General features: G+C 45.0%; 1 protein-coding gene across 3 annotated transcripts in view; it reads left to right on the forward strand.

Moving 5' to 3' along the window:
- Window positions 1–27071, forward strand: part of magi3a (membrane associated guanylate kinase, WW and PDZ domain containing 3a) — a 105102-nt gene that overhangs the window by 42946 nt on the left and 35085 nt on the right. For all 3 annotated transcript variants that reach the window (XM_070967818.1, XM_070967819.1, XM_070967820.1), the window contains exons 2-3: window positions 21656–21772; window positions 26518–26637. In XM_070967818.1, the coding sequence (XP_070823919.1) occupies window positions 21656–21772; window positions 26518–26637 (237 nt within the window). The remainder of the gene's footprint in view (window positions 1–21655; window positions 21773–26517; window positions 26638–27071) is intronic.

Consider the following 27071-nt stretch of genomic DNA (forward strand, 5'->3'; position numbering starts at 1 on the left):
ACCATACCTCATCTTTCATCTCAGTCAGAACAGTTCAGCATTGGTTTGGAGCCCACAGAGACAAACAGTCCCCTCACACCTTGTGATCAGAAAGATCTGTCAGCGTTTTCCTTTAACTCTCTCTCCCTAGTCTCCTCTGAGGGCTTCAAACTTCTATTTATTCCTGGTGGTTCATTTGAGCTTAATCACATCGCACCAACTAGCAGCCACCTGGGAACAGGCAGAATTAAGCAGTGTGAGGGAGGGACGGCCAACAGATGAATGGGGGACCGAGGGCCCCGCTAGAGTGTGCAGAGAGCGCCCGCCAGTTAGAAAAAAAGTCTCTCCTCCCCGAGTCAGTCACACTGAGAGTAATGACAGGGAGAGGCTGTCTGCAGGCTGACTGATCGTTCTGAGCTGTCCACACCTCCGAGAAAGACTGCAGAAAGCATCAGAAAGCCTTCGAGCTCTGAGAGAGCTGAGATATCTATCTCACTAGTGGGACATCAGAAAAACCGCACCGCATAATGAGACATGACGGATACCAGGATTAAGACCTGTCTGATACAGATGGGGTCACCACTCAAGGGCTGAACAAGCCAGACATGCTAATGTATGTGCATTGTCCTTGATTTTGTGTGGATATGCTCTGTAATAAAACATCAAGATCCTCGGTCTGATGTCTGTTACAGGACTGCATTTACAGTAACCACTGGAGGTGGCAGCGGGTCCACTATCCCACCCCTGCTGCACTCCTGTAATCTCATTGTGGTAAATTCATGTAATGAGTTTTTGAAAGTTGTCATAAACAAATGGAGGTCGAGTTATCTGACCTTTGTGAGTCCAGCTTGTGGCACACAGGCGGTTCTCAGACTGCCAAGGGTATAATTTTACCACGTCCTGAAGAAGTGTCAGCACGATACTATGCCAGCCACACTGTATGAATAAGTATGATACAGAAAGTTTTGATGATGTGCCGTCACTGCTCTGAAACTACTGCGGTACTACGCTGTATTCTTAAAAATGGGGGACTGTTACAGGAGAGACGCTAGTTTGAGTGTTACCATAGACGATATCTGTGCAGCATCTCTGCAACAGCTTGTTGTTATTTAGCTAATGAATTAGATGAAATAGAAAATTGGCCACATGTGTTTTGTGGCTCTTTTCCAGTTTTCTCAACAGTAAAAGAAGAGTGTTTGGTTTTCTTACACCCGACTTAAGGTTCTCGAGGTGACTGTTTATTTTACTGACTTGCCGCCTTAATTGATTTTGATGCGGAGGATTACACAGAGCACCTTCATTAATGAACCCGTACATTCCAGTATGTGTCCATTGGACGGCAGCCTGCCAGTCTGGGGTAATGAATATGAACAGTGCTTGTTTTCTGTGGTAATTTCATTCATATAACCTGTTGAGAGTGCTCGTCATGGTCTGTGCACATGTCAGATCTCAGCAGATCTCGTGTCAGATCGAGTCATTATTGAAGAATTGAAGGTATTGTGTGTTAATATCAGAGGGCGCTGGGCACAGCTCTCTGTTGGAAAAGAATTGTAAGAGCTCATAATTCAAAGCTCTTCTTATTATGTCAGTATGAGTTTCACCTGTTGCACCTCTGTGTCTGTGTCAGCCGAGCTACTTTAAATATCATCTCGGCTCAGTGAACGTCTTCAGGGAGTTTTTGTCACCTGAGCCATAGATGATGTTTTTCTAAATTCCAGCATCATTGAATCCAACCGGCGGCTCAGACACCTGGACCGTGAAACAAGTGTCACACTTCAACTCTATTTGATGATTGACTGTATTTCTTTCTCTTTTTTTTCCATGTGGATTCTCCTCTTTCATCAATTCAAAATCGGTCGTGACCATCAGGTAAGCAGTGTTTTCTTTTTCAGTCACTGAAAATATGTTGTTACTGTTTGTCTGCTGCAGCCTTCTTTGCACCGTTAACCTGCACAGTGATAATGGAGCAAAGCTTGAATCCACTGTCTTTGCGCAGTTGGTTGTTTGTCGACCAAAGCACTCAAAGATGAACTGAATCTCACATGCAAAAGCTCAATCTTCAAACGCTGATTCTGACAAAGTTCTCAAAGGATAAAAGGACGAAGCGATGACATTTTATATCAGAAGGTCCACAGTTTACAATTTGTAGCTTCTTTGCAGCAGCCTCCATATTTGAAGCATTCTAGTCCACCACAAGCTCGTTGGTTCTGCTATTAGTCTTCACTACATGTATTATATGAGTCTGGACAGACATGGATACAAATGCAATTTGACTGGTCGGTGGAGGCATGCAACCACGAGGCAGTGATTCTAGTTTTGCATAATTTTGTTTATTTTCTTCACTGACTGCCTCCCTGCCCCTCAAAAGCCTGTAGATGCTTGTTCTAAGTAGGTTAACTCAGCATGCCCGCCTCTTTGAGCTGCAGTGTCGTGCTGGAAATGGTTATTTTCCACCTCGTAATGTCCTGTGAGGTCCTGTAGTGGTTTGTATGTGGAGAGCAGAACATCGGTGACCTGACGCAGCCCTGCTGTTCCCCTGAGAGGGTAGTTTAACAAAAACCTCTCTGGGCCAGCTCGGCCTATTGCTCAGTAGACTGCTAGTGGGGTGTTATCTCTGCCTGCTTTGTAACCTGTCCACAGCCAATCACATTCAGAGTTCGACAGACTGCGAACCTGATGATACCTTATAGCCTGGGAATTAAGGCCTTTTGCAGCTGCTCTCATCCAGCCGGCTATTACGGCGCTGTGGAGTAGCATGCTGCCAGTTTTCAAGGACAGTTAGAAGTTAACTTGGCCTCTCTGCATTCAGGCATTCTGTCTGATTGACCTCAAGTGCACAAACTACTGCCTCACCACTGTGTATTAAGTATAGCCTCTCCAGCATCAATCATTCTGCCATGTACCACCAGGGAAATTAGGCCATATGGTTATGTATTATCTTAAGTCCTTGGTAATCGTTGGTATGAATGGCAGGAGTTGTATTTGATATGTGCCTTATGACGATGGCTCGTCCTTGTGGTCTCTGTGTCACAGTCAAGTTGTTGCTAATTGTTGAAATGAGCAGGTTGCGGCATCACTCTGTCAGCTGTTGTCTGAGCAGCAATAAGAGTCGATGTAATCCTCTAAAGGCTTTTGCATTCTCCCAAAGAAGGGCTGCTCTGAAAGTGGCAAAAAGCTCCTTGTTCTGGATGTGTGTTGCACATTTTTTGTACTTTGTAGAGCCAGACCTTCTCTCTACAGTGACTGGCCAGGTGGAGAAATGGGCAGTGCTCAGGGCGCTCTGCAAATTCTTTTCCCCACTTTCCAAAAGTTTCTTATTCCTGTGCTGAACTGCATCAAAAGGCCTTTCCACGGAAGACATTTTGACATGTCACAGCAGGAAACAGTGTAAATAATAAAATTAATGACGGCTGAATTCCATTTGGCTGCTTCAGTGTTCAGGATCCCTGTATTGTGCACGCTAGGTCACTGTCACACTGTCACGGCTCACTGGGACACTTGAAAAGAGCGGAGTCATTGTTAAAGTTATTTTATGCTTTTCCCACTATGACAGGCCAAAATGTCGGCTGTGAAAAAGTCCCGTTGCCTCCATGTTGGCGGTGATGGAGAGGTGGAAGGGCGGAAAGTGTGACTGAAACTGGGATCAAGCTCTGAGAACCAGCCTCAAGAGATATGGTCCTATGGACAGTCTGTCCCCACTCTACAGTTTTGAATCAGTCCTCAACACACACTCGGAAATGTTACTGCCGCTGTCCTTCCTGTGAATGTAAAATTCTCTCCCTGAGGTCTTGTACCATCGATTTCCTCTGCTTTATAAACTCTGCTCCTTACTATGACAGTTAGCTTCTTGTTTGAACCTCACGCTTTAACTTAGGAAAAGGTAAGTGCTCTAAAAAAGTTTCCACATTGTGGTTTTTCTGACAGGGTGTTGCTCAGTTTGAGTGTATTTCCACCTGAATTTCTCTGCAGAAAGAAAGAAAGCACATCACGAGAATATGTGTTGAAATACAGACTCCTTAGTGCTGATGTTCAGTCGGACGTAGGGTGTGTATGAAACTCCCTCAGAGGTCCAGTGTGATCATGTTTGCAACTCTTTCTAATCGTTTGCATCATCATCATCGTGGATGGAGCTGAAGTCCAGAACAGTTCGTAATGGGAGTTTACGGGACAGAAAACTCACTCAAGTTAAAGCAGATGTTAACGTATTTCTTTTACAAACAAAGTTACTCCTTTGAAATGGAGTGAAACGCGTTCGGTCACACAGCGGCAGCACTATATATTCCCAGCAGGATGGAGAACTGTGTGTGACACTGCTTTTATTTCTTGATAAAACAAGCTGCACAGCGTATCTGCACAGTCACCACGACTGAAATCCCAGAAGGCATCAGGATGATTGATGCTTCTCTCTCCTGATTGCCTCCCTCTTTCTTCTCCCCCAAAACAACTCAGGCATGAATGCAGCCCGGTAATGAAAAGACAACACTTTGAATCCGCTCTGACACTAATCTGACGTCACGGCTCTGCGCTACTCCAAGCCTTTTGTTTCTGGCAAACGACTGAAGGCTACCTTTTCTCAATTATGTAGACAGTCAGCTTTTGACTTACCCACTTCCTTTTCCTTTGTCTGACTCTGTCTGTGTCTGTCTTTGTTCCATCAGACAGCTTCGCAGCCTAGTGAACTCCTCGCTCTGTGTGCACAGCATCTAATATTTATATGGAGTATGAAGGCGGATGGCATGCCAAGCAGCCAAACGCCATGTGAAAAAGCCAGCGCAGTCTTGATTGAATATATGCAGTGTTGGCAGGCTGGATTTGACACACAGTGATATCATAGCACAGAAGATGCAAATCTTTGATACTCTGCCTCTCGCCTCCCTACATCTGTCTGTTTTCTATTTTTCATCATTATTATTCTAATTCAAAAGGGCCCCACAGCAAGCTGCATCCAGGCAGGGCTGGCGTTCCAACATTTATCCTTGCAGAATTCAATTTCGTTTTTCCCTCTTTGCCTTTCTTTCTCGCTCTCATTCATCCAAAACCTTGAGACGGCTTTTATCATTTCTCATAACAATGTCCCAATATCATAAATCTGAGCCTATGTTCATTTCACACCATGTTTGGCGTGATTGTGCCAGGGGCAGGAGGGGAGGACAGATAGAAGTGACATCAATCACAGGCTGGTTCATCACTTGGCTTGCCCTCAGACAACAGCGTTTAGAGAGCAATGCTGCCGCTTCCCGAGCTGTTAGTGTTTACAGCCTGAGTCTGCTTTTCTTTTAAAGCCGGCTTTTTATCTCCTCTGTGCTTTATCAATCTGAGGGGCTCTCTCTTTGCTCGTTTTCTTATCTGATCCTGGGGTCATAAAAGAAAACTGCTTGCCCGGTTGATAATCAGACAGCTTCATTTCAGGGTATGACTTACAAGATCCCAGTCCTTGCTTTAATGTTATTTCCTGACTTTCAGTGTAAAATAGATTTCTTTGTCGTGGCTGAAGTCGTAAAAGAAATATAAGGTTAGTAAATGTAAATGCATGTTATAAAATGGATGCACGTTATATATTTATATGTTAGTATGCAAATTTAGTGTGTTTAGCCTTACCAGCGATATGGCTCTTGGGATGGCAGCGTCGGTCCACCACTTTAATGCGTACTGAAATAACTGGAAATGTGGTACAGACGTTCATGGTCCCAGAGGATGAGGAAGCAGGTTATTATGACCAATATTTACCTTTATTGTTGGGTTGTGAGCTCAAGTGGCTATAGCAGTTTTCATGGGAGCAAAGGAGGAAGTCAGGTGACGTAGTATAATAGCAAGAACGCAGGACTGCATAACATAACAGACATAACAGTAACATGCTTATTTTAATGTAACTATGATTGTTTCTCAACCCAAACCAAGTAGTTTTGGTGCCTCAACCAAAGCAAACTGTGACTGTTTGGTATGATGAAGGTCTGGTGTGCCTGTCGCACTCTCCAACAGTCATATGTGTTGTTTTAGGAGCAGGCAATCAACCTATTCAGTCATTACGGTGTGAATATGCGTGATATTTCTGGCAAATTGTCTCCTCAACTTTTGCACAATTGCTTAACGAAACGACAGAGATGATCCCTTCACCTCTTCTACTGTTGTTATCAGGTCAGACTTTACCTTCTGACCAAATACCTGTAAAACTGCAAAGTGTGACCATGCTCTGTTTTGATGTTGAGCACAGTAAACATTAGAGGTTTCTAACCATCAGCATGTCACTGCGATCATGCTGATGTTAGCATTCAGCTCAAAGCGCCACTATGTCAGAGCTGCCTGCATGGCTGTTCTCTCTTTTTTTAACCCCCCTTCTGTAACAGAGCAGTTTTAGCTCACTGGTAATGTCTTTCATCAGCATTTGCAAGCCTGGGTGTCGGTAGAGTGAGCACAGTGTTTTCTCCCTGCATATGATATTGCCTCATATTTGCTTCCGTAACTTCCGCCTCATCTGTTAGTAGAAAGTCCCGAAGAATTGTTTTCCCAGGAACATTCTGTAGCTTACGGTTTCCCGCAGAGATAAACAGCATTACTGAATTTCCTCCGTTTCTTCTGTATCTTGACTGCTGACTGACGGAGGCCCACATCTTGAGATGTGCTTTCCTTTTGCGGCCCTCACCAGCTTTATGAGCGTAACAAACTGTTCCTCTGAGGGTCAGCGCAAGCTTCAGCTGACAGCAGGCCTATTTCACAGTGCTGCCTGACCCCTCCCAAGATGTGTCTCTGGCTATGAGGCTGCTGGATCATTTCTCAAGTCAGACCCTCCCATCCTTATTTCCTTGTTTTCCTTGTTTCACACAATTTTTTTTTCAGTTCTTTTGGCCGAGGCCAATTAATTCAGACTAATTAAAAATCATTCAGTAATGACCTGAATTCCAAAGGCTTCCCAAACATTTCACACTCGCAGTTGAAGGCATCCTGTTGGTTTTTGTGTGCCTGTTTGCTTAACACTGCTGTGTATTTTGCCTCCGTGTGAGAACAGTGCCAATGACTTATTAATGGCTCTGAACAGAAGGAAGTAGAAAAATGGTTTAATGTTGAGGCAGTTCGGTTTATAAATGAGACAGTTCATCATCCACACGTCTTTTCCTTCCTGTGTGACGCCTCTACACTCTGCGATAGAACAGGTCAAGGGGTCAGGAACTTCATTGGGCTGTCTAAAGTAAGTAATAACGATAATGTGAAATAATCCATGCATTACACAGAGCTCCCTGGCAGGCCTAGTAAATTTGATGCTCAGCTAATTGCGCTGGTTTACACTCTGGCAGCTCACATACAGCACAGTGTCATTATCTTTGTGTTCTCCAAGCGTGTTTGATCCAAAGATGGTGAGCAAAGTCAAAGTGGGCCTGAGGACCAGATACAATTAGTTAAAAGTCTTTAACACAACAGTGATGAGTGATGCCTCAATCTGAGTGTGGCTGTGGGATGAAAATCGGACTGTTGTGTAACGGCGTTTCCTTCACCGCCTCTGCCGGCTAATTGAAAATGTATTTATTCCTCTGAATTAGGGCCTGCTCTCAGCTCTCCCTCCCTCCCCATTAAGAAGATTGGCTGTGAGCATTTAACTTGGTCCATCCACTTAGGGGTGAAATGGTTTGAAAAAGACTAATCATCATTGCCATGGGTTTGTGTCGACTTGATTAAGTGGCAAAATGCCTTTGAAGTGCCAAAGTTTGATATCGGCATATGTGCCGGAGTTTCCCAAGAGGGGCTTTACTGGGGCAGAGGGGGCCAAGATGCTGTATGATGTCAGTCCACTTCAACAGAGCACATTTGGTTTATAATTGCCTCTCTCTGTTCTTCCCTCTTCACTGTTGGTACTGATACCATTGAGGGGAATGGTGAATTTACAGACTTCACAGTGTGACCTTGTGTGTCAATTTAGGACATTTTACATGATAAATATTTCCTCGCGGAAGTCCGTCCCCCTCCCCTCCCTTCCTCCTCTTCCTCCTCTGCTCGCTGCAGTGTGTTAACCAGGCCAGGCTAGCACGAGGTGTGGAGTGGAACAGATGTCATTATGCATGCCTCTGTAGATTAGCTAATCACAGGCACCACCTGGGTGTGCTGATTGCTATTAATCCACTATTGTAATTGAAAATTAGGGGTTGCACCGCGAAAGCATGCGGTCTCTTTCCTCCTCCGTCGGCCCTAATAGATTCCTTACGCCTGCTTCCTGACAGACTTGTCATTCACACTGAAAGCAGTAATACAGCATGAAGCCCAGAGGTGCAAAGTTATGGAAATGCTCTGTTACGACTGACATAATTGCGCTGCTGGCTACCTAATATTACAGTGGTGCTATTTAATCTCTATGACCATTTCACAATTGGCACAGCTGTGTAAATGCAGGAAGCGGTGTTTACGGGTAAATAGGGGCAGGGTGGTCGAGTGTTAAAAACTTTTTCCCGAGGACGTTCAGCCTAACTGCAGCGAACCTCGCCTCCGCAGTTCAACCAGGACCGTGAATGAGTAATCGATAATTAAGTGATCGCGAGGCTTTCGAGGCAGATGCAAAGTGGAACATTTCCATCACTCCGTCAACATGTGGCTTCTAATCTTCCTCAAAGGTGACATTAATGAGAGCCCCTGACTGCGCTGTGACCGGTCAGCTGCCGGTGCAGTTTTTAGAAGCATTCACCTGATCTACCATCTCAGGCGAGTCCGCTCAGCGGCAGCTCCGTCCACGAGTTGCCCTCCAATGAGAAAACCCTGCATTCGCTGAGCGATGCCAAGTCACAGAGCCCGGTCCTCATCCTGCTGCCAGCTCATTGCTCCCTCTCCCATTGATAATCCTGTACAGAACTATTCTCAGGGAAAGCGGATTAGCGTGCAGAGTGGTATGAATTCCCCTACAGTTGTATCTCACAGTTAATTAAATTCATCATTGTCTTGATCATTGGCGTCCTCCTTCTCTTTACTCTCGCTGGGACGTGTGCTCCTATAAAGGGACGTCCTGTTTGAGTAATTAAGCCTAATGGATTCCCCTCACCTGGGGACTCGTGTCCTTAATCTGCTCATGCACCTGTGGGCGTGTGTGTGTGTGTGCTTGTGCATGTGTGTAACCTCATATAGATGGTTTATTGGTGTGTTGTTGTTCATTCATTTGGCTATTGGCAGTTTTGTTTGTGTGTTATTGAACAAAAGGTCACAGGGGAATAATCCCTCACACCTGTTATGTAATATGTTAAAAGTGCACGCTCACATGCGCGCGCACGCACGCACACACACACAGTTCCATTGTTAAGTGTTTGTTTTTAATTGTGCGAAATTAAAATTCAAGGCATTTCTCTCATGTGACAAGGCAGTAAGGTACTGTTGGTATAGTTCCCCCCTGAGATGGATTTGAAACTTTCCCAAAAATCTTTTTTATTCTGCTGTATAATAACTATCATTTTCCTCTCAGGGAGCTCCTCAAAAGAAACCCCTTGTCAACACCACGCTAAGTTCCCTAAGTACCTTCTGAACGTCCAAAGATTGAAGTTTGAAGATCTTATAGTGAAAAAATTCCCTGAACGTAAACCAAGAACAAGTAAGGCTCGTGGTATCCTCTTTAATAACTCGGGTTTGTGTGTGCAGCCGTCACTCTCACGCTGTCACGCTGCTCCACTCTCTTCTCCTTCAGTGCTGCCAGCGCCAAACTTGTTTTTCATAGCACTCGACACATAAGAGCAGGGTTGTTTTGATGCAGAGCAAGACACACTTCTCCACGCTGAGGCTTTCAGCTGTCAAAAGAACCTTGAGGAGTGTGCGAGGACTCGGAGAGCACAAAAGACGCGAGGAACCTTTGTCTCCGACCGCCTAGCAGGGCACGTCCACCTGGAGCTGTGGATGAGGGCACTGGAGATGGACACGTTTAGTATATATGGAGCTGTATTGACTATCTGTCAATACACACATAAACATTTTTCCTTTGTTCTCTCTCCCTGCTTCTCTTTCTCCTCTCCTTCTCCCTCCCACATGCTTGACCTTTTATTAACCCATGTGTGTTTTTAGTGTCATATCTCCTTGTTTTCCTGTGTTTTGCAGCGCAGCACATCCCTGTTTGGGTGTATCAGAAGAGCATCTGTAGCAAAATAAACCAGATAATTATCATTGAGTGAGTCAGTGGGAGTGAGTCAATGTGTTTGTGGTCAGGGGTGACCATGTCCTCAAGCATTTATTGACGTTTCAATATGTCTCTGAAATAATATCTCTGTGGTTTTGTGCTTGCATGTGCAGTTTGTCAGGAGAGGTGGTGTTTGTGAGGTTGGGGGTGATGTTTTCGCTGATGCCTGTCCACTGAATCAGTTGCATTTTTGTCCGGCTTGCTCACGCACTCGGCCCTCATTGTTCTGTCATGATCGAAACCACCCTGCGCTGTTTAAGGCTAACCTCTCAGGGGGGCGACCTATCCTTTTGTTTGTACGTGTGTGACTGCGTGAATGATCTAAGTGAGTCAGCGGGAACCTTCACACATGGAATGAATCAACGAATTCACTGGCAGAAAGCTCCGGCGAGCTATCTCTGTGACATCATACCTCTAACAAAGACCAGCGGATCAACAGGGAGAGGACTCTTCTCTATTAAATCAGTTTTAACTGGATCAGTCCCTGAGCAGCACAGCACCATGACTCACCCACTCAGGCTGGGTGTCATTACTGCCTCGCTCTCCGTGCGCTCCGTTCCTTCCTGACTCAAAGCCCCTTATGTGTTGAAGATGCTACAAAAGCACCTCGAGGCTTTGCTGGATCATCGAGACATTCAGCTGTGGATCAACAAATGTGTACCTTTTCCTTCCGGCATACAGTTACGGCCTCTTTCTTAAGATCTGCAGTACAGCCTATAGAGAGCAGTTTGAGTTGCTGCTATGCATTTCCTCTGTCTGACACTTACCTGCAAACACAGATCCACACATGATGTGGTCCCTCCACGCACTGTGCAGTCTTTAATGACAGAGTGTTGGCCGACTCAGTCAAACCTCATTTCTATCTCGTAACAGCAGCAAGCACGCAGATGTTTGTTTCGATTCGCTCCAGTTCACCCCCCCGTCCTCCAGTCTTTTGGTCATGTGGAAGAATTATTTATTAAACATAACTAACGTCTGCTGGGCACAACTGGAAGAATACAAATTTCAGTCATCAGAGAGAGCCACAGAAACAGCAGGAGGTAAATATTCAGTTGACATTCAGCGGTTGTAGGGAGGTTTCGCCTCTGATTCTCTTCATATCTGCTCTCTGGTGTCTGACTGCTAAAACCTTTTCATCTGCTGTGAGTGACTGATGTGGCTGCCCTCTCCTCCCTGGGCATCTGCCCGGCTTATTGAGCAGCCCCTTGTGTGTGCCTTCAAAGATATACAGATAAATCACAGGATAAATGTCAGCATCCAGTGGCCGAGCGATGCCTTCACTGAGCTAAAGTCATACACCTACCCCTGCGCTCAGCAGCCCCTCCACCGTAACTCCATAACCCACACACAAACACACAGAGACACACACACATCTCTCAGTAAGAGGGATGCTAGGTGGACATAGGGCTGAAATGACTGAAGTCCAGCCAGCTGACTCATTCCAGTGACAGGCGAGTATCACTCTGCTGCCAGAGGCTCCAGCACATGATGGATGGATGTAATGTAGGAGAGTGGCTTTTCTTCATGCGCACCATCCCCACCTGACCCCCTGGAGATGGACGACCGGGATCAGGTTGCCACTGTGTGTGTGCGTATGTGTGTTTGTGTGTAAGAGAGAAATAGTGGATAAACCATTCCCTGGGCCTGGGATTAGTTTTTCGTTGCAGCCACTGGTGACAGCAGGGAGCAAAGTGAAGGACCAGCCAAGGACCTCAGCAGTGACTGATGAAACGCAGGATCTGCAGAGGTTGTACTAATTACTGAATACTGAGTTTGCTCCTCTGTGTAAACCACATTTAAAATGAGATTTGATCCGTTTCCTTAAAATGTCCTCTCGTGCAAATATTATTTCCGTCATCAAAACGGTCTCACCACAAAGTCCATTTTGAAGCTGTGCTTGAGCTTCCTCTGCAGAGGGAGTTTGCCCAGTTGGTGCTGAATTGGAGATTCAAATTTCCATATTTTCTTAGCACTTCTCATCCCTTTCGGCTTAAAAGTTGAAATTGAAAGTTTGGTCTTGACTTTGGAAACAGCGGCTGATAGAACGACCTCACCTTAAGGTCTGTTTAGTAGCCGTTCTGGAGCCTTTGGATCTGCAGAATGAGTTGGCTCCGGAGATTCAAGATTTCAATCTCAACTTCTAAACAAGCATGAATGAGACGTCCTAAATGTTCAGATGGACTTTACCTTTAGGCAAGGTGTGCAAATGCCTGGAGCCCCCAGCGAAGAAGACCCCCGCTAGCTATTGATCGCAATGTTTAGATATGAAAACATACCGTTTCATCACTAGACGGGCCACTTCTGCTGTTGCCGCACATCATACAGATAATGATCATAATGCAGGTTAGAAAAACTGAATTCAGTGAAGAGAGACAGTGCAGCAATGGTCCCTTTATTTCAGTCAAAGCCGCGATACTACAGTATCTTTAGAAGTCCTGCATTCAAAGTTTTACTTGCAAAGTTTTTCTCAAGTGCATAGGGCTCATCGACAACATGTACTAATACTAGTACACACAACTTTTCATATTGTAGGTGGGCCCTGGGGCTAATTTCAGCTACAGCTACAGTAATGCACTACAGTGTATTTTATCACTTGATCATATTTTGTATCTACAACAGTCTTAATCTGCAAATGTAGTGGAGTAGAAACACAAAGTAGCATTAAAGCACTAAAGTTAAAGAAATGTAAGAAAATATTTGCATTATTAAGCAGACTGGTGTTCTCACTTTCCAACACAATGCCTTCTGCTCTGTTAGCAGACACGCTGAAAACATCACTGCCGACTACCCACGGCCTTTGAACCGAGCTTTACACACACATCCCCAAACCAGCAGAGCAAATACCTCAGCGGGTACCTGTCTCTGTCCCATGTATGTAAATCTCTCTTGATCTTCATTGTCGCCATCACAGAAAGTCTCTGATATGTAACAGTGTCATCTGGGTGGGTTTTCAGACCTCACAGCATCCTTTTTGGGGGTAAAATGTCAGCAGTGTTTGTGTGTGTGTGTGTGTGTGTGTGTGTGTGTGTGTGTGTGTGTGTGTGTGTGTGTGTGTGTGTGTGTGTGTGTGTGTGTGTGAGAGAGAGAGGGAAAGAGCAAGATAGAGAGACTTTTGTGTCTACTGGGGTTCTCTCTGATGCATCAGGCGGCATATTGTCAGCGACAGCCCAAGTTATTGAGGCTAAGAGCACATCACTGTACTTGCTCTGCAGAACCGTAATCCACAGAGCTGCAGAGGCTGCTGTCCCAGCTTTCCATATGGTTCCTCTCTCAGATCCTTCAATAATACACTGATTGATCTCTCCCCATGTCGCTTCTTTCATTCTCTCTGATCCGCTGATGACGATGAAGCCGTCTGTCTCCCTCTCTGTACGATGGGATGTAAAGATCGCTCTCTATCATGTAGATGAGGCGAAAAAGATTGTTCGATTCTTTGATCTCTCAGTCAGTCTCCCTTGAAGCTATTGTGCTCGTGTGCAGCATGAGGGGGTATTTTTGTTTGTCCGCGGGTTTGCGCGTTTGTGTGTGTACAGCAGGTGTATGTGTGTGTCTGTGTGCAGATAGGCAGATGGAGGTTTCAGACCACAGCAATCGCAAACAGCAGCAGGCTTTTGATGATGCACAGTGCAGAAGGGAGCTTCTCTGCATCACACGGCCTCCACACAACAGATGAACAGTGGGGCAAAGAGGAAATGTTCATAGAGGCTAGTGCGCACACACAGACACACACACACTTCTGTCCTTGTGAGGACCCTCACTGACATCAGCATTACGTTGCCCCTTACAATAACCGTAAACATCACAACTAACCTCACCCTAACCTAAACTTAAACTAAACCTAATTCTAAATTTACCTTTAATACAAAGTCTTAATCTTCAAACAGCCCTTTGAAGTTGTGAGGACTTCCAAAAATGTCCTCACTCTGTTGTTAAAAAACTTGTTCCTCATTAAGTATCAAGTACAAACACACACACGCACACAAATGTGCACCAATAACCATTTTCCACCCTCCTGAGCCCTGCTGCATTATGTTAACATTTTCATCCAGTCATTTTATCTTGTTTGTGTGCTTCACAAGGCAAGGTTAACCTCACTGTTAGAGGTTTAGGGTTGTGCATTTTAGAGTGGACCACAGCTGCTGAGATACTGGAGCCTAGAGATGAAAGCAAAACCAGCAGCCAAAACGAAAAGGGCAAAAGCCTAAAGACACCTTGTTAAAAATCTTGGTATATTCATCCTGTCTACCATCCTTTCTGTCTCTACTCTTCGGTATGCCTGGCCAAAATACTAGAAAAGCATGCTTGAACAATGCCCCTGGCAGGAGAGGTCCCCATGACTCGTTAAGCCTGTCTTGCTTTATTGACCTGATTTTTCATTCTGTTCTTTCTTAGTTTCTTATTTTGCCTCTACACTGTGGCACACAGGCCTTTGGCCAGGGCGCTAGTCTCAGTGTGTGGTTCTGTATTGAATTACACACTGTCCAGAGTAGCAAACCTGCTGTGGAGGTGGTCAGTAATGAGTAAACTGAATCATTTGTGTCACTGACAGAATCTGTAGCATTTAGCATTGGAGCTTCCCTCATTGGTAAATGAGAATGCCATTGTCAGCTCAGCCTTGATCTGCATTATGTCCTGGTTAATACTCTTATTCCTTTCATACCCAATCATGATACTATCACCTGTGACCAATGAACCTGTGTTTTTGGACCATTCCACAACTTTCCCAGTGTTTTGTTGCTCCTGTCCCAACTGGTTTGAACATGTTGCTCAAATCAAACTCAGAATAAGCATCCATCCATCCATCCATCCATCCATCTTCTATACCGACCATCCCTTTTCGGGGTTGTGGGGGGGCTGGAGCCTATCCCGAGAGGCGGGGTACACCCTGAACCGGTCGCCAGTCGATTGCAGGGCAACATACAAGGACAGACAATCATTCACGCTCACACTCATACCTAAGGACAATTTAGAGTCACCAATTAACCTAATGAGCATGTATTTGGTCTGTGGGAGTGCCCGGAGAGAACCCACGCATGCACAGGAAGAACATGCAAACGTCATACAGAAAGGCCCTGCCCGACCCGGGGATGGAACCGGCGACCTTCTTGCTGTGAGGCACGCACACTACCTGCTGCCCCACCGTGGCGCCCAGAATAAGCATATATTTACAAAAATCCATGACCTTGATGAGTTCCTATTGAGTAGGAAGTCAGCTGTAGAACATCGTATATTAAAATTCTTTGTTATAGATGACATTAATGGGCAGCAAATCACCAACCAGTCCAGTGCTGGCGGGAGTGTCCATTGAGCTGTACTGGACCTGTAAGACTGCAGGGCAGATAGCAGTGCTCAGGCGAGCGTTTGGACATGGATACCGGGCGAAGGAGAGGTTAATGTCGTGATCTGTCAGTCTGCTCCACATCACAGGGAGCAGACAGGAGAGGGGAGAAGGACCCGTCCACTCAGGATGACCGCGGGGTGGCTGCGACTGTTCTTTCACCTCCCTGCCCCAGAATCCAAAAGGGACAGGCAAGCCAGGCTCGACCTTAGTGTTATTTCAGCTTTTTGTTAAATGTCTTCCTCTAAGCCACAATAGGATTATAAAGGACACTTCAAGGTCTTCTCTCACTATCTGTAAAAAAAGAAAAGCTTGACAGTTTTGTCACATGCTCTAACACAGTGAGTGGTGAGAGCACGGTACCTTGAATTAAAGTGAACTCACCTCTCTTGGCCATTATTCATTACACCGCCTGCACACGTGAGCTGGCTAGACTAACATACATCATGTGTCAACACAATAGGTGTGTACTATCAAAATGGCCAAGAAAGCATGGAGGCAGTTTTATCTCAAACATGTAACTAATGGATATTTAGTAGAGTCAGCCAACAATAGCAGGCAAGCCACCCGGAGCCAAGAATATATTCCTGAATGCTGAGTGCTTTGGGACACCATCTGTGTCTATTGCCAAGTGCGCTGATGATTATCACATTGACTATAATACGCCTGCAACATTAAGCCTGCACGCAATGTGTCGCAAGACCATTCCTTTCAATTATCCGCTTAAAGAGTTGATCGTGCTATTCTGCCAAGGGTGCAGGGATAATGCCATTGTCCTTGTGGCACAGCAAGCTCAAAATAGTACCAAGAGTCACTTCTCCTCGAGCACCTCATCCCTTCAATGTTGTGTAATCGACAGGAATTTGATACTCGTGGCTTAAGAATTCTGCTGTCCAACATGTTAAAATCTTATGATTCAGAAATGCTAAGGATGTACAGTAGTTTTTTCTGTTTCACAACACAGCAAAGCTACAGTGAGAAAAGGGGATGGTGGAAGTTTTCAGCGTCGTCATTAGCCATTTTATAACAAGAGAACCCAGCTTGCGCAGACTGACCTTATGTTGAGATACAATCACACTAATTGGATTTTAAGAGGGATGTGTCTAACCTGAGGGGAGAAAAGGGCGATTGGGGACATTGATTTCCTTTGTGTAACATTTTTCATCCTAAAGCCTACCTCCATTCACAATTAATCTCCTGGGCTCTGCAGCCGCTAATTGACTTCATGCTGACTCTTAAACAGTCGCCAAAAGAACAAGCAAACGGGAAAACGGCATACCTCTTCCACATTGAGCAAAAGTGTTTAAGTGGAGTGGTAGTAGTTCTACAACCACTATCTCTTTCAGTGAACATGGGTTTCGGGGTTGAGACCATTGGCGGTGGAACCCCAAATGCCCGTCTGTCTGTGCCTGCTGCTCTTTAGAGAGAAAACAAGACATGCCAGAATTGCAATCTCATTTGTCTCTCTGCCATTTTAAGGAGAGAGTGAAGAATCTAGGTGTCCCCGAGATGCCAGTAAACTGTTGATTCTCTCTCTGCCTGTCACACAGAATGAGGCAGGACATTCTGTTGCCCTGAGTTGCCAAATGAACCTAACAAGGTGGTAATTAGCAGATGGCGGGGGCTTCCTCGCTGTTTCCGGAGCTGCACCACTGTCAGGGAATTGCCTCATTAGACGCCCACTGACACCCCTGCTGGTGACATCTCCTCATTGCGTCCGCTCTCATGTAGGAAAAGCATTGTGTCTATGCAAGCCCATTGTAATTTAACTGCCTGTTTACTGGGTGCATGGGTAAATATCTTTACTGCTTGTCAATTGTTTTGGCCCTGTTGAAGCGAGGGCATACTGGTGTGCCAAGAAGTGAGCCAGGCTGAAGGAATTCAGCTGGAGATAGGTGTTTTTGCTTTTGGCAGAATGGTACTTGGTGCCAAATCCATCCAGCACTCAGACCGATAGTTTCACCTGAGTGCTCAGTATCAAGTATGCAAGGTTAGTTGCCAAAAAGTTGCTGTATTTCTCTCGTTGCCAAGTATTCAGTCCCGAGCATCATCTTAAGCAATGCTAGCAGCATAGCTCTATAGATGGCAGTGTCAGTCGGTCTGTCCACCACTTGTGTCCAGACCAAAATATCTAAATGGGAATGGATCAGATTTAGTACAGACTTTTATGGTCCCCAGAGGGTGAAGCCTGCTGACTTTGATGGTCCCCTGGCTTTTTCCTTTAGCACCACCATGACGTTGACATTTTTGTATTTTAGTGAAATACCTCAACAGCCATTGGATGGATTTCCATGAAATTTAGTACAGACATTCATGTCCCTCTCAGGATGAATTGGAATAACACAATGCTACCTTGACTGTTCAATACTTGAGTCTGCAGTTTGTCCAGTACTTTGGTTTTTGACCAAATACTGGTAAAACTATTGACATTCCCACCAGCCTCAGCTGCGTTTAGTGCTAATTATCATGTTAGCATGCTAAGCTTAGGTCTTAAACACCATATCTGCCGAACAGCATGCTAGCATTGTCATTGTGACCATGTCAGCATCCTGACATCTGCATTTAGCTCAAAAACAACTTCACAACCTCTGGTGTTTACTAAACCTTCTGGATAAAATCCAAACCTCATTGTAATTTCAAAACCCTGTGGACATTGTAAAAGCTTTGGTGTGCCATACACTTTGACTGTGTGCCATAGAGCAAACAGGTTGAGTCAAAAATGGTGCTGCTGCTAACCCTGCTTCATAATCATAGGAGTGAAATTTTTGTCTGGTCTTTTGGCTGAAAAACAGCTTGCCTCTCAACGAAAAAGACTTTTTGCAAAGCACTTCAATAGTTTTGACGTCAGTTACAGAAAATGACAGATGGTGAGGTGAGGGGAGAGTAGCACTTTCCCATGGCAGATACCAAAATGTGAGTGTCTTAGGGGACTGGGGGAAGGATGATGGGCAGCAGCATGTGGTTTGCTTTCATTTATGTGTGTGTCATGGAGAGGGAAACAGACAGAAAATGGGGGTTTGGTTATTACATCCATACAGTGCATTTTCAATCTTGACTTAGATCCTTATTTAGATCTTCTTTTATTGATCCAACTAAGACCTCTCCTCATCTTTTCTAGTCTCTTCTCCTCTCCACCTCCTCCTCCCACTCCTTTTACACATAATGTGTAAATAGTGAAAACTAATAGCAGATTTAGACAGAGCCAGAGCGAGGGCTTATTTGCCTCTACCTCCACTGATCTAAGAGGCAGAGGCGGAGAGGCGATGCGGTGGAGACAGGTAGATGCACACACCACTTGAAAGCTTTTGATATGAGAGAAAACAAAAGGTTAAGTGGTTAGTTGGAGCAGAAAGAAAAGGGAGAGATGCCGGGAAGGCCGATAGCTACTCAGAAAGTGATCTTAAACATAGGTGTGAGGAGCCCTGTGGGGATCTGCCAGGCCTGATGAATCTCCACAGCGAGAGAGGCGAAGACGCACAGCCAGAGATGGAGCGATAGAATAATGTCAGGGGCAAAGAGGCGGGCTGAGTTTTCCACGTGCGTTCCCATGCATCATCATTACTCCTCTCTGCAAACATCCCTCCCCTGCCCTCCCTCGCTCCCTCTGTTTTTAATGATTCGCCATCCTTGAACTGCAGCCCCCCTTTTCCACACAGCCTCCCCAACACTCCCCCTCTATGAGAGAGTGTCTAATAGCCAGATGACAAGGCACAAAGGCTTCCATTGTGTCCCACATGCCTCATACTACCAGCCTGGCAGGCCAGTGATGCGCTGCCTTGTAACCTAGCGGGAAGCTGAGAGTTGCCGCTCCCTCCCTTTCTCTCCATTGCTGGAGATATGATGCAGCACGCTAACGCAACCTGACAGGCGGGCCACAAAGACTACCCTGTTAGAAGCACTTGAGTGGGAGTTTGCTTCAGGCAGGGGGGGTGATTTGCATGTGTGTGTGTGAGAGAGAAAAGGAGAGATTGATTCTGTTGACCCAGTGGGGTATCTACGGTCGGTTGCAGGACTCCTGTGGTAACAATTAGCTCCATCCATTGTCCGTACTGAAACCATCTGATCTTTCAAGGCAGTGTGTGAAAATGGATCCAGGGTGGCATTCCCAAGCATGATGAAAGCCCTGGCGAAATCCCGCCCACCCCCTTTAACATGGGAACAGGCCTGACCCGGGAGGGGAGGGAACGGGATGTATATTGTTTGTGTGTGTTTTGGGGTTTTTCATGTCTCATAGCTTCTGGGAACATGGACCGCAGGCTTGTGGCTTTCCAGTTGCAATGCGTAGCCAGACCCAGCTTTTGTTTCCTTGACCTAGATTCCTCACATTCATTGTGCCAGTAAAAAGTCTATAGAGTTACATAATGGCTCTCCATGCTTCTCTTGCCCGTGGCCTTCACTAGTACCTCTGACATGCTGCAGTTACCGGACTGTTTCAACTTAAGTGAAGCAGCAGGCACACTCGAAAAACTCCAGAAACACTTGAATTATTAGCTTTTGTGTGCCTGCACAGCAAAAGTATTGAGCTGTGTTGAAAAAGCAGTAAGGAACAACCCGCAAATGCTTCTAATCAAAAATATTTTCAACACCACTTTTTGGCAGATGTTAATACGGCAGAATCGACCAGGCAACATAACGCTGCTGATCTGTAGTCCCAGTGGTAGTGGTTTTATCTCCTTAGGGGACGAGTAAGAGAACTTCATTTCATTTGCAATATTTTTGAATTTGGTCTGCTTTTATTCCCCAGCAGCAAGTCTATCCTTCAACACTTCCTGCTGAAAATCATAAAAAATGCTGTTCAAGTTTCAGAGTAGAACTTGTAGAGTGTGGGATGCGTAGGATGCTCCTCACTGTAAATTTTTCATGCCTTTTACTGTGGGAATATTTCTCTTTGTTACTACGCTGTGTGATTATTTTTTATTCAGTTTCTCTCTGCCAATTTCTACTAGTTTGAACCCTGCCACTCGTCTGAAAGAGGGACTGTGCGTTTGTGCATTGGTGAACAGACTCAAACTGAGTTAAAAGCCGTTTCACACTGCAGTCAAAGGAAATCTGCGATGACTTTTGAGTGTGCAGTTGATCAGCGAAGTAGTGAAAATAAGAAGTGTCTGGAACACTATGATAAAATATCCATCAGAAGATTCGCCAACAGCAGAATTAATCTCACAATGGGTAAAGCCGTGTATTTACAGTCTCTGTAGGTGTCTTGCTGGGAGAGGTGTTTTATCTTAATGAGTGATGTTCCTCACAGTAGCTCAGTGCACGTCATCAGGAGTCTGGGTGACATTACTCACAGCCTGGCATCTGCTTGATTTTGATTCGTCAACATCTTCTGATCTGGTCTGACCTACGGGATCTTGCGTGAGAGAGTCTGGCAGACGTCGACGGCAAACACTACCGCGTTTTGGCCTCGTAGAGATGTGTTTGAGAGCACATTAAAGAGAAGGAGCTGATGAAGAACATGGAGCTAGATTTTGAGGTGTTGCTGCTCCTGTGATTTCTGTCAAAACAACTGTAACATGATGTTTTATGTAGATGGTGGACGCCAGTGCTCAGGTTAATTGCGTACCCCTTGCTAGGCAGCTCTGAGGGGAAAACACTGGTTATTGGTGCAGCTGAAGCCATATTCAAAGCACATCTTGTGTGTCCTGCTCCGAGGATGGAGCTGCTGCCCCGCCGGTGGAGCCCACGCAGAGGAAGAGTGCTCCTAAAGCAAATGCAAGGGAAAAGTGTTTCTTCCTTCTGAGCTTCCTCTCTCTGACACTCTGTCGCTCAGAGGAGAATGGTAAATTTACCTCCTCTTGAAGATGACAGCCCCTACACTTCCTCAGTCCATGCTGTTGTTCCCGAGAGGAAACACTCCTGATGTTTTCTAACTGCGTTTTATAATGCACGCATCAGGATTTCAACAAACGTGCCTAATTAATGTTTCATCACATGACAGCTTCAATAGGCCATCTTTGCCACTTAGCACCTCGCCTCCTCAGGTGGAAGTAACTGCTTGTCTGGACAAGGGCCCTTTAGAGTCGGAGCTCGCAGCGTGTCGTCCGTCAGAGGAGCAGCTTGTCATGAATTTAAATTTCAGAAGAACGTCTTCCTAATTGTCTCCAAATCAAATCATCAGAGTGGGCGTTCGGTAAATGTGCGCCACGCAGATGCCCTCCTACGTGATTTAATGTTGGACTGACCCAGATTTCTCTTCCTTCTAGGTAAGGTGTTGAATACGGATTTGCGTCACTACCTCAGCCTGCAGTTCCAGAAGGGCTCCCTGGACCATAAGCTCCAGCAGGTGATCAGGGACAACCTGTACCTGCGCACCATTCCCTGTGAGTAGCTCCCACAGCCTTGGGCACCTCAGTCTCCTCTCTCGCTGTCTGGGCTCTGCTTGTTGCCCCCTGATCCCTCCAGATGGAGCCTGGGCTGTTCTCCTCTGTAGCACTACCTGCACCATCCTGCCTTATTTCCTTGTCTGCCTTTCCTGTCTTTTCAAACGTAGCAGAAGCACATAATATAACTATGAGGTCAGAGGGGAAACCGAGTAGACTTTGACATGATAGGCTGTCATTACCCACCATGAGTGGAACCCAAACTTTATTGGAATCAAGAGCAGTCACACACTGGTTTTTATGTTTAATAGAGTGAGTGTTGAGGCTGAATATATGAAGTAATGAAGTAACACTTATTGTCAGTTTTCAAATCATAGTCAGACCTTGGTTATCTTACAGTTGAAGGTGTGAAAGAGTTTCTCCATTCTCTCTTTGCTTTATATACCAAAGTATTTTTTTCATCTTTATGAGTCTGTGCCGCTGCTCCTTTTAGAATAGAAGAATAAATAACCGGGACAGAGTGATTTGTTTTTATACTCGACTGATTTTAAAATGGACAACAAGGCCAACAGGCGTAAATGAAAGAGCAGCTGCAACTCTCTGGGCTGCACAGCTGAGTTAAAAAAAAATAACAGAACACATTTACCATTAATCAGCGCTCCAGACGCTGTTTATTATATGTCTCATTTAGCATTTTGAAAGCTCTCGTTTATGACATTATGCATAGAAGAAGAGTCATTTTAAAAGCAGCCTTCAAAGATACATTTATACAATAAAGCAGTCATGATTAATTGAAGATAATCACCTTTTTTGCAGTTTCTCATCTGGCTTAATGAATCTTTGCACCAATTTATTGTACAAATGTATAAAACAATTTCCAGTATAAAACACTATATGAGCTCTAAGCGCTCCTTAGCTATTTACTTACACTATATATTACACATTACCAGCAGCAACATCTCTCACATTTCACTTGTTTTGCCCAATTTCCCTCCATCATCGTAAAGATTATTAGTTATTTAAGCACTGACAGTACACATCATTTCCTAGTTTTACCCAATTCTGAGCATTTGATTCTCCTTCACAGAGCCAACATCAAATACATAAAAACTTGTGCCCTGCATATCCCATGTGAGACGATGCAGTCTGGCTTCAGCAGCTCGGCATATGTCCCCCGTCCACTCGGCTCATGCCAGCCTGTGCCAGTGGCTTATCACGGCCTCGCTGAACCGCACTGACCATGCGGCGAGCCTAAATAGCCACTACAGCATGATGCCTGTGCTCATTACAGCAGCCCGAATGGCATCTCAGAGTGAGAGAGGCATGACTTCCTCCTTCCACTGCACACAGCGAGGCTTCATTAAGTGTCACACTTGCCTTCCACCAAAGATGACGGGAGCTCAAGACAGTGCCCGGGGTCCAGGGCACCACCAAATCCCTAAAACTCTGCGAAATCCCGACCCTCCACTCCATCGCCAGCAACCTCTTTTTTTCTGTCAATCCATGGGCATTAATATCTGGCACAGCAGGGCAATCAGTTCCACGAAAAAGAAGAAAAAAAAAAACAAGAAAGGATTGTGAAAATGTTAAAAAAAAGGAGCCCCAGGTTTTCAATCTGTCATTTTTTATTTTATTTTTGAGAAGATTGAAGAGGGCTCCTTTTAAGTTTTTAAGCCACAGAGACAAAAGAGAATAGAGCTTTGCATTGATGTCGCCGAACATGGAATATTTGTCCTACGCCAGAGAAATAAGAAGCTGAAAGCAAATCGTAAAAACTGACAATATCAAATAAAGGTTTTCTTGATGATCTCATGCAAAGACTGCGTTTATCCGCGGGGCCTATAAATGATAAATGCAACCTCAAGAAACGAATGGCGACGTTACAAACACAAAGCATTAATCAGCATTAATTCCTCCTTTGCTGAATACATGACTGAGATCATGAAAACATCAAGCTACTGTGACGCAAAATAAGGTGGCTGAGCTTGTTGGACAGTAACTGCATAAACTTTGCTCCAAAAGTCACCTTTTCAATCTGATACCTGCAGTCAATGTGCTTTCAGGCCATGTGGCCTCCTCATAAATGTGGATGTGGGGTCCCGACTTTTGTAGTAGGGTATGTGAATCGATCAGAACCAAGACTTTTGACTTCTTTTTACTGCATTAATAACAGTATTCGATTCTTTGTTCCCTTTTTCTTTGTCGTTGTTCACTTTCCGTTAGCATCTTGTTGCTAAACACTCGTCACTTGGCTTCTGGTGCCCCGTAGAGCGGGTGTTCAACCTGCTAGGTGGGAAACACACAAATCAGACTTCACACATAACACCAGAGCGTTGGCCTCTGTTCCACAGCAGCCCCTGCAGACCTACTAACTACCACTACTTTTCAGTTTGACGCTTTTGTCCTATATTGTTTTCATGTGGCTGTTTCATCTCTTCAAAGCGGAGCCTGTGAGGAAACACACTCAAGATGGAAGTTAAAGCGCTGCGTTCTTTCCCAGTGAGAAACGAGAGGCAAATTTCCTCTTGTCTTTTCTTCAAAGCTCCTCATCCCAGCGCTCCTCTCAGATGATTAAATTTCTAGTTTCTTAGCAATCCCTCTCCACACGGCCGGCTGTAATAATACTGTTCCCTCGCAGCTGTCCAGGTGTGGAGACGCAAGCGATTCAGCCATCTACAACGCATCAGCATCCGCAGCCTTTGTTTCCTCGTTTTCTTTTCACGGTGTAATCCTCTCTCTTGAAATTACAGTATGTTCTCGCAGCACTTGAGACACCAGATGATGGAAGTGTAATTACAATGCCCTGTGATGCTGTTATGAGAATTTAAACAGTAAAGGTGGTGAAACAGATCCAGCCAAGTTGAGAATCTTCAAGTGAATTAAGGGAGTAAACAATCAGAAGCTAAATCGGCACATTTCCTCATCCCCTCTTCCAGATACAAGCTCATCTTTCCTCCTCCCTCTGTGGCTTAGCTGGCCTCCTCTGATTGCTCTGGTTGACATAATAAAAGATTGTCTCTGCAATAGACTAAGCTGTTTCAGATGTGAAGGCTCACACTGCAGTCAGGATGGATGTTGACACAGAAAGAAAATGAAGAATGGGGACAGGTTCCTATTAAACTCGGAGGTAAAATCCCTCGTGCCTGCAGCACAGCCAGATAGCAGCAGTTCAGCTGAGGTACTGTAAAAGCCCTGATTACATCTAAAATGACGGTAAGCAGAGTCGGCATGTCGGCGAGCGTGAAATCATTTTCATAACAATATGTTTTCAGTGTCTCACAGACGAGAGCATCAATAAGGCAAAACATGACTCTTTCTTAACCAGATGCAGCACTTAGGCTGGATTATGATTTAATGACTGGAACTTTGCAGAAACTGGAATACAGTGTAGAGCTTTTTGGAGTGGGAGTGTGTTTTAGATAAAAAGCAAATTCAATATTTTAAAAAGGAGATCAGGGAGAAAATGTGAAAAGTTGGAACCCGTGTTGCTGCTGTTGCTGCTTCAGGATTGTCTCAGGCATAAAGCGGCCGACCTTGACCGTCATAACTGGCAACAATGAGACGGCGTGTTGTAAAACACGTCTCTGATTTTTACTCCTGAGACCTTGGAGAGTTTCGCCTTGGTTTATGAACCTGAACCTGAAAAGTCTTGGAAATAGCTCCAAATGTGAGGTACTTGTACTGTGAGGCTCCTCTTTTCATGCCGCTTTCTACTTCTACTCCACTACTTTTTACTTCACGGCAGTCATTTGACAGCATCAGTTACAATTCTTCCAAATGAAACAAATACAGTTATGTTTTACCCAAATACTCAACAGTTTACACAAGTGTCACACGAGGCATTTTTCTGGATTGAGTACTTTTATTTTTCATGTTTTAAGTACATTTTCCTGATTACACAGACTTTATTTAACTAGCATTTTTAATGATTAAAGTATTTTTACAGTGTGATATTATCACTTAATTACAGGATCTGAATACTTTCTGCACTGCCATTCACCTTTCACCTTAGTGGACAGGGCTTTGTGAAGGTGAAGGTCTTCAGGCATAAATGTAAGAGTTAACTGTAAACTCAGCTCCCGCAGTCATTGTTTGGTTTACTGCACATACTGATCTCTCAGAAAAAGCCATTAATAAGATTTTTTACCGCTTTATGCTGACAAGTCCATACCTTTTTATGCTGTCATTAAATTGCATTATATTGCCATGGATACCGGGGAAATGTGAGGTTTGAGGAGAAATTGCTTTGTGAGTACACAGCAGAAATAAAAGTAGTGTCATTATTTGACAAATATGCAGAAGGTCAACAGTGAAATCCGTTCTTGTTCCATCTTCTCTAATTCTCCTCACTCATTCGTGGCATTCGTATGGTATTTAATTGCATCCTTAAGGACTGAAGGTGCCGTTGCACACAGAAGTCAAAGTAAAAGTGTGCAATTAAAATCCTGCTCATGATCATTATCATCAGTTACACTTGCTCTGCATTCTGACAGCTGTGCTGCAGTGTTTTCTCTGTTTCACATTTTGATAATGAATTCTTTGCTCCGTGGTCTCATCTCTGTTGACTATTCATGATGTAGACACAGATGTACCCCTGAGTGCTGTATTTGGACTTGAATCTCATCCCTGTGGGCATGTTGGATGCAGTGTCACTTCCAGCTCCCCCACCCACCCCCATATTAATGAATAGCACAGTCCATTCGTCTGGACCGTCCCTCTGTCTTAAAGTGTGTTATTGTTGGCAGGCACCACTCGGCAGCCCAGAGAGGGGGAAGTTCCCGGAGTGGACTACAATTTCATCAGTGTGGGGGAATTCCGTGAACTGGAGGAAGGTGGACTGCTGCTGGAGAGCGGCACCTATGATGGTAAGTCCCAACACGACATGTACTGCAGCTCCACAGCTCCACAGATCAGCTGTTACAGCCACGTCCAGCTTCCAGCTGAAGCTCCCAATACGGCCTGCAAATTTTAATGAATCCAGAAAACGCTCACCCGAAGCTCATCTCTTCTGCACAGCCAAATTATTCTCCATCTCCGTCCTCGCGACTCCGTGGACCCCCCACCAAACAGCTCGGGTCCCAGGCCGGCCGTTCCCTGGCCGCACTGCGGAGCTGTTTTAGTTTCATTTTCATTGGACAACTGTTGCATTGAGTCTCAGGCTGAGTGTTTTTGTTTGCCTCCTGGGATCCCAAAGAGGAGTCTTTAGTTGAGATAAGGACTCATTCAATCATAGCTGAACTTTGGCTTTTGGTTTTAGCCCTGACGGCCTTCTTGGTGGAGGTCTGAGAGCATTTTCTAG

This window comes from Chaetodon trifascialis, chromosome 8, assembly GCF_039877785.1.
Source record: "Chaetodon trifascialis isolate fChaTrf1 chromosome 8, fChaTrf1.hap1, whole genome shotgun sequence".
Taxonomy (NCBI): Eukaryota; Metazoa; Chordata; class Actinopteri; order Chaetodontiformes; family Chaetodontidae; genus Chaetodon; species Chaetodon trifascialis.